Genomic DNA, 8,420 nt, shown 5'->3' with positions numbered 1-8,420 from the left:
GCGGCCACTGCACTCCAGTCTGGGCGACAGAGTGAGACTCCAACTCAAACAAAAAAAAGATCACAAATCTCAAGTGGACCCTTTGGTCTGCCCCAGTAAATATGCCTTTCATCTACTCAAGATAACTGTTTTATTGCTGTCATCACTCTTCTACTCTCAAAGACACTTTCCTCTTCCTCATTCTCAGCTCATGATCTCTCTTCTGACTCATGAAGAAAACTGCAGCAACCAGAAGACAACTACCTCATCTTCCCACCACCAAATCTTCCAGCTAGCCTTTATCCTAACTCAGGTCTGTGCCTTCCCTACAGCTGAGTAACTGTCCCTGCTTTTATCCATGGCTGATCGCTGCACATGGACACTGGACCCCACTCTTACACAAGGGCTAAATTCCCTGCAGTTGTGTCCCTTATCTCTCATTTTCTCCCTTCCTTGTGTATCCTTTCCATCAACATATATGCATACTATATAGTACCTCCATCATTAAAAATACTTTCCTGTGACCTTGCATCCCCTCCAGCTATTACATCTTCTTTCAGCTCTCTTCACTGCTATTCTTCCAGAATTGCCAGATTGACTGCCTCTTCATTCTCACGCCGACTCCCATCCTGCTTTTCTCTGATTCCATGAGGACTTTGTCCCCATCACTCCATTGGCTGCTTTTCTCAAGGTCATTGCCCAAAACAGTGGTCAGTTTTCTGTCCTCATCTCACATGAAGTCTTGGCAGCTGCTCACCTCCTTCTCCTGGGAAATCTTTCTTCAGGTGACTTTTAGAGCACCGCACTCTTTTACTTTCTCTTCTTCTTAGCAACTCCCTCCTCTACTTTTCTAGTTTCTCCATCCCCTCCAAATTCATGGTTGTTCGAGTACCCTAGGATGAAGTCTTCTACTACCTTCATCTTCTTACTAAGTGATCTCAACCAGTTGTGCTTATGACCCTCAAATTTTTATCTCCAACCCTTGCTTCATCCCAAACTCAGGTTCATATATTCAAATTAATTCCTAATTTCTCTTTTTAATGGCTTATATGTCAAAAATTTATATGATTATTCCTTTCCCTGCTCAAAAAAACTAATTGTTCTTCCCCCAGTCTTTCCTTTCTTAGTAAATAATTTCACCATTTTCCCAGTTGCCCAGGTCAAAGCTCAAGAAGTCATTCTGATACCTCTCTTTTTTTATATTCCATCCCAAGTCCTATGGACTCTACTTCCAAAATATATTCTATATCAGCCACTACCATGCTCCTCCCTATCCTTTCTTGCCTTGACCACAGATATATCTTTCTAACTTTCTACTCTTGTCACTTCGTGTAGTAGGTAGAATGATCTTTTAAATATAAAAATCAGATCTTTTTCTGGCCTTAAACACATAAACTTCCCATAATACTTGGAATAAAATACAAATTCCTTACCATGGCCCTCAAGGCCCTGCATATTCTGGCCCTGTGTGATTTTCAACCTGACCATCTTTTCCAATGCTCACTCTGCTCCAGCTACACTGGACTTCTATGTGCTCCTCAAATATCCCAAGCATACGCATGCTGTCCTCTCCTAGAAAGGCTCTTCTCCCGAGATCTTGACTCATTTTTTCACATTGCCCAAGAAATGTGACAGTCCTCTCCACATAGCCATTCCCAAATCCTGTCATTGTTCCTCACTCCCTTACTTGGTTATTTCCTCCATAACACTCATCACTATCTGAAATTATATTATTTATTTGCTTATGAAAGCACACCTTGTTTGTTGTCATATCCCTAATACCCAAGAGCACCTGATACTTAATAGGTATGCAGTGAATATTTGTTGAATGAATGAAAAGCTGTGTGCAGTTCAGTACATGCACAAAGTACTTTCCACAATATTGCAACCTGAAGCACACAGCAGTTCTTTAAGGAAGGTAAGAACTTTCCATTTTACAATTCAGGCCCCATTGAGGACATGAGGCCCAGAGAGATTATATCATTTTCCTGAGGTCCCATGGTAGGTCGTGGAGGAGTTTTTGAGCCACAAAACTGGATTCTGACTCCTGATCTTTCTCCCACTCAGCAGGTTTCCTCCAGCCCTCTCCCCTCAGGACCCACCCAGCGCCGGCTCAGTGTCAGTGCCAGTGTTGGAGGTGAGACTGGACTGATGAGCTGTGTGCTTCCAGATGAACTTCTCGTGCAGCTCCTGGCTGAGCGAATACAGGTGCGTCCATGCCACTTGCAATGTTCCCATGCTGTGAGCTAAGGTTCTGGGCCCCATGGCAACTCAGAATCCAGGGGCCTTGAAGAGGATAGATGGGTTTTCTCACCCCAGCAGTCATTTACTTGTCTTTTGGGAAGCTCTCATCAGTCCCTGACCCTGGCCCAGTCTACAGCCTGAAACCACTCACTTTCTTAAAGGACAAGAGAACAGAAGACTACACATAAATTTTTTTGAAAAGCAAACAGAAACAGAGGGATGTGTTAGAAATTATACTGAAGAGTCATTAAAAGTTAGAATTTGGAGCTATGTTAATTGCTGTAAAAATATTTTTTACAGCAATTAACATATGTCAATTGTATGTTATTAAATAGAAAAAGTAGATTAGGAACTTGTAGGTAAATCACAATAGCATTTCTATATAATTTTTTTTAATATTTATGAATGTATATCACATACTTAGTGAAAACTTTTAAAGTACATGTTGACTGTGGTTATCTTTGGATAGCAGGACTATAGATTTTTAATCTTTATACACTTCTGAATTATTTTACAATAACATACTGCTTTTAAAATAAGGCTGTAATACTTTTTCCATTTTTAAATTTTTTAATACGTATTCTATAGTTTAACAACAACAAATTAGATCAGCAGAATTTGGGAAGGTATTATTTAATCCTGTGTGCTACTTATGGTTTGCAGACAGAGCTAAATTATTCACCAGGTCGTAGAGTTGTGTGTTTGCTTTGGTTTTTCAAATAAGGCCACTACATTCATTGCACATTTAAATATAACAAAATTAGACTTGAGGTTCCCAGAAGAGGAGGAACATCATCACCAGAAATGATTGTTTATGTTAAGGTTTGCACTGCTACTGCATTAAAAGTACTATCACTGTCAACTTGTTTAAGCAAGGTGTTCTAATAAATGTGCAAGTGTTTTATACACCCAGAGTAAGGACTGAGAGGCAGTGGTAAAGCCCAAAGTAAGCCCATGGAGTTTTGCTACTCAAAGTGCTGGTCTTCGATGAGCCACAGAGCTTGCACTGCTTCCTTCATTGAAAAAGTCTTGATTCAAAGGGAGAAAAAACTAAATAGCATGTCTAGTAATATGGTTGATTTACGTTCTTGTCCCATCAAAACATAATGGTCAACTCTTGGTCAGTGGTGGCCAGTCTGTGGGCTATACTTTGAGTAACACTGAGTACAGCAGAGGCATTCTTCAGTGGTTACTATTACCAAAATCATTACATTCCAAGCCAGTAAGTCCACTAAGAAAAGCACAAACAGACCGTCCACTGCTGTTAAGTCTTGCTGCCTGTTATTCTGTGCATGGGAACATCTTTCATTTGTGTCTCATTTTTATGGAACTCATTAATCTTCCCAGACCCTTATTTGAACATTTTGTTTATTTATTTTTATAGAGACAAAATAGATCCTTTACAGATATGTACAATACAGACTGTTCGTGGCTGTTTAGAGATTTTTATTCTTCACTTTTATTTTATGACAGCACCTTGGATTTAGTAAGTGAAAGTGCAGCTTAATGACATTTTCACCAGGGCCCGGTAGGTCTGCAGAATCCATTGCAGCAGTAGTCAAAACAAGAACAACTTTCTCAGCAGGGAACAATTGTTGTGGCCACAGTAACTGTCTTTGCTCTGTCTGGTTTCAGCTAAGTGACTGCTACCGAGGAGTGGTGTTTGATGGCCTTGATACACTCTTTGCTCAGAACATCACCGCCGCCCTCCTCTGCCTGCTGAAGGCCATTGGCAATCGGGAGCACATCTATGTTCTCAACATGGCCCAGGATTATACAGCCATGAAGGCCCAGGAGAACGCCAAAAAGGAACAAGAAGGCAAGGCCCCCTACCTTCCCAGGCTATCTTTCCCAAGTCACAACAGATCTGTCTTTTAAACAGGGCATTAAGCTCTTAGTAAGATATTTCCCTAACATGACAATCCATTGAACTTAAGTGAAACTATAACATTTGTTGTCCCATTGGCGCTTCATGTCTGCCTTGTAAGGTGGCCAGGAGTTCGTATTTCTATAAACTGCCATGAGGGAACTGGGATACAAATGGCCTGTTGAAAGGTTGTATGACAAAGCTGCACCCAGCTCTGCTTACAGCAGGTGCATTCCTCCTTCCCTCCTATCGCTCTGTGCCCCTCTCATCCTCTTGTAATTACGACTCTTAAAAGTCCCATCCTGAGTCAGGTGACTGATTTCCTTGTTGGTTTTGCCTAAGGCTGACTGTGCATTTTCTATAAGACTAGAGGTGTGGATAAATTTCCCAAAACAATTTCTACATCTTATCCTGTTGTACACCAGACAATGTAGCAGACATTTTGTACACTTTGGGTCATTTAATCCTCACAATAACCCTGTGAAAATTATTGTCCCCATGTTACAGATAAGGAAAATGAAGCTCAGAGGTTGCAAAAGTCTTGTGTAAGATCACACTGCAAATAAGTGGAACCAGGTCTGTGTAACTAAAACCATTGCCTTTTCTGTCACTACAACAATGGCCTGGGAAACAACTTTAATAATTGAAAGATTTTATTGAAAAATAGATACACACACGCATGTAACATTAGCTTAAGATCCCAAATTAGTTAGAAGCAGCCCCAGAAAATCTTGGCCCCTGGGGGACAAGTTGAGGGACCACTGTTGGCCATGCTACTATCCTTCTTCACTTGGGCTTACCTCTGTGTTCTAGCACAATCTACACAAACCATTGTGGTTTCCAGTTAAAGACATATTTAAAAACACTTAGATCTCTTAGTTCTTGAAAGAAACTCAGGGTCTGCTTCCTTATATTCTCATCCAGAGAAAAATCTAAAACAATGACCAAGCATCTCTCAACAGTATTTCCACCTCCAGCTTCCTAGCTCATTTCTCCATAATGATTAACTTGAAAGAAATTATCATTTTTTATTTTCTCAGTTGTCTTTGGGTTGAAGTTTCTCATGGTTCAATTGTGGGTTACTTTCCCCTAAATCGTCTTCATTTTGAAAAGTCCTAAGACAACATATAACACTATTAATTACATTAAAATCTGATGCTTATTGTACATTTATGAACATGCCAGGCATGGACTATGGGCTTTACATGATTGTTTATTTAATCTGCACAACAGCCCTATAAGGGAACAATTGTTTATCCTTGTCTGTTATTATCCCTTGATAAGAGGCAGAGAGAGAGCTCACATACAGGTCTCTTGAGTTCACAGCTCAAACCCGCAAGGACAATGGTGAGAATGCTGTGTTAGGGAGGTGTGATGTAGAAGCCAGTGCATTTGTCCTGAGTGTGAACCACATGCCTGGACCTGGAATCTGTAGGGTGTGGAAGGGGATGTCCTTTGGTTTGCAAATGGCTTTATCACCATGAGCACTTTAGTGGCATATGCTCATAATGGATAAAGTCAACGGGTGGTTTATTAGTTTCCTATCACTTCTGTGACAAATTACCACCACTGTGTTAGTCTGTTCAGGCCATAACAAAATACCATAGATTGGGTAGTTTATAAACAACAGAAATTATTCATCACAGTTTCAGAGACTGGGAAGTCCAAGATCAAGTTGCCAGAAGATTCAGTGTCTGCTGAGGGCCATCTTCTGGTCATAAAAGGCATCTTCTTACTGAGTCCTCAAGCAAGCCCCCTCAGGCCTCTTTTATAAGGATACAAATTTCATTCATGAGGCTCCACCTTCATGACCTAATCACCTCCTAAAGATCCTACTTCTTAATATTACCCTATCGGGGATTACCATATATTAATAACATATTAATTTGGGGGAGGACACAAACACTCAAACCACAGCAGCCCTAGACCTAGTGACTTAATACAGGGTCAGAAGTTCTAAAATCAAGGAGTTAGCAAGGCTATGTTCTTTTTGGGAAGGGGAGAATCCTTTTTCTTGCCTTTTCCAGCTTCTGGAGGCCACCTGCATTCCTTGACTCCCAGCCCCTTCCTTGCAGCCCTTGGCTTCCATTGTCACATCTCCCTCTACCTCTGCTGTCCCATCACCTTCTCTGACTCTGACTCTCCTGCCTCCTTCATTAGGACTCTTGTAATTAGATCAGGCCCACTCAGATAATCTCCCCATGTCAAAATCCTTAATTTAATCACCTCTGCAAAATCTCTCTGTTGTGAAAGGCAACCTAGGCACAAGTTCCAAGGATTAGGATATGGGCATCTTTGGGGACCACTATTCAGCTGACCATAGATGGAGCCCAAATGTGGAACTGTGTGGGTGAAGGAAATCATCCCAAGAATTAAGCAGGTCAGCCACTGCACCAGCCACTCACACTGCACTCAGCCTGTTTAGGCCAAGAGCTAAGCTGTGAAGTACTGCTCTTCACCTTTGTGTCTCTGCTCCCCCCACAGAACACAAACGCAGAGAAGCTCTTGAGAAAGAGAAGGAGCGTCTCCAAAACATGGATGAGGAAGAATATGATGCTTTGACAGAGGAGGAGAAAATCGTGTTCAATCGGGAGGTTCAGCAGGTGCTCCGGGAAAGAAAGAAGAGGTCAGGACCAAGGGCTAACCAGAGCAGAAGCCATTCCCCTGAAACGAACCCCGGAGGGAGACCAGGACTGGCATAATGGGTCCAGATCATCTTCCAGGAGAGCAGCAATAGCCACAGAAGGCCCTGGGAGGTGACCTGCTGAGAGCAGGGAAACACATCCTTCCCATCTAGGGCACTGGTTGCTGCACTTTTCAGGGTTGCTCCCACTCTACTTCCTTCTCACTGGGGGACCAGATTGTGATGTCATGGCCAGCACTAGACTGAGGGCTTTTTGGCCCTAGTACTATTCTGGGGCCCCTGCTGGCTCCCTGATAAGTGCACCCCAGGTGTGGCTTATCAGCCTCTGAGCTCACTGGCTCAGTGTTTAGCTCTCCACAGCTGATGACCCAAGGTCCATTCTCTTGGCCTGGGCATGGTGATTGCTCCCCAGACCTCATTTCACCTCTTTCCTGGGTCCCCATCTTGCCTCTGGTGGCATTGCCCATCCTCTGAGGTCTGGCTGCCTCTCCCATGGGATCCTCAGGTTGGGCAATTTACAATCCCACAAGCCCACAATTCTGGCCACTTTCTGTGCCCCTCACTGGGAACCACAGAGAAACATCTAGATTCCTCCATGCTACCTAGAGCCCAAGAGACTTAGGGCTTCCACCTCAGGCTATCTCAGAGATGCAGGTAGGCAGTGGTACTTATGTCCTTTCTGCCCTCAGATCTTTAAACATTGTGGAGGCAAATGTGAGAGGAGAACAGTGGTTCTATTGCTTAACTCCTCCCTAGGATTTCAGACACTGGAGGGGGCAAGATACTCACCCACGATTTAACCCCTTCTCTCCCTCTGCCTCCAGACTCTTCCCACTGAGCCCAATAGAGCTTATATGTCCTCCCTTCTCCTACAGTATTCCCTCATCCTTTCTCCTGCATGATCCATTGTAGAAATGTCCAGTTCTCCATTTATGAAAAGCCTAGCTTTGGGGTTTTAAAAGAAACTCCTTTCTTTCTCACCAAGGCCATTGCTTCCAGGCATTCATCTCCTGGTGGACTTAGAAAATGCAGATTTGATTCTCAAAGTTCTGCAGCAACTTATTTGTGTCTCATACACACACACACACACACACACACACACACACACACACACCATGAAGTATGACAAGTTGGTTTCAGTGGGCAGAGAGCCATGGCAACCAGGAACAATTAGGCATTTCTGGAGATGAAGATAGATGGGTTAACTATTTTCAGAAGTGCTGTTTCCTCATCTGTTTGTGTTTTGTGCCAGCTTTGGCATCCTCTTTGCTATTAGTGTTCGAGACTGGCTGAAAGACAGCAGAAAGGGAAAGAAAGAGATAGGAGGAGAGGAATGTGACTCTCAGACCCAGCACCATGGCTCCAAGCTAGCCACAGTAAGGACTGCCATTTAAAACACCATTTCTTATTGTCTGAACACCAAACATGATGGTATAGGAGGCTGGGCCTCATCTGTGCTAATACCAGAATAACCTTTGAAAGTTGCTTTTTTAAAAGGAGTAAAATAAAGATTATTTTCAGCCTTTTCCTCACTCTCTTGTGAAAGGAGATTGGAATGGAAATACAAATACTCTAAGAATACCTCCTAGTTGAGTTTCAGTGAATCAGAGTCTTACAGAATGACCAAAGGCAGATGTGAACCTTTTTTTTTCTTCTCTTCTCTTCCTCTCTTCTGTTTTTTTCTTC

General features: G+C 42.6%; 1 protein-coding gene across 1 annotated transcript in view; it reads left to right on the top strand.

Moving 5' to 3' along the window:
* The window catches only part of LOC103265684 (hydrocephalus-inducing protein homolog), a gene marked incomplete at its 3' end in the record, with an annotated part of 243,165 nt that overhangs the window by 123,224 nt on the left and 111,521 nt on the right, over positions 1-8,420 (top strand). The window contains exons 25-27 of the mRNA XM_021715156.1: positions 2,050-2,187; positions 3,859-4,042; positions 6,575-6,716. Of these exons, the coding sequence (XP_021570831.1) occupies positions 2,050-2,187; positions 3,859-4,042; positions 6,575-6,716 (464 nt within the window). The remainder of the gene's footprint in view (positions 1-2,049; positions 2,188-3,858; positions 4,043-6,574; positions 6,717-8,420) is intronic.

This window comes from Carlito syrichta, unplaced genomic scaffold, assembly GCF_000164805.1.
Source record: "Carlito syrichta isolate Samal-C Ts95f unplaced genomic scaffold, Tarsius_syrichta-2.0.1 Scaffold306751, whole genome shotgun sequence".
Classification (NCBI taxonomy): domain Eukaryota; kingdom Metazoa; phylum Chordata; class Mammalia; order Primates; family Tarsiidae; genus Carlito; species Carlito syrichta.
Note: the sequence above shows the minus strand (reverse complement) of the source record. Positions and strands in the feature narration are given on the sequence as shown.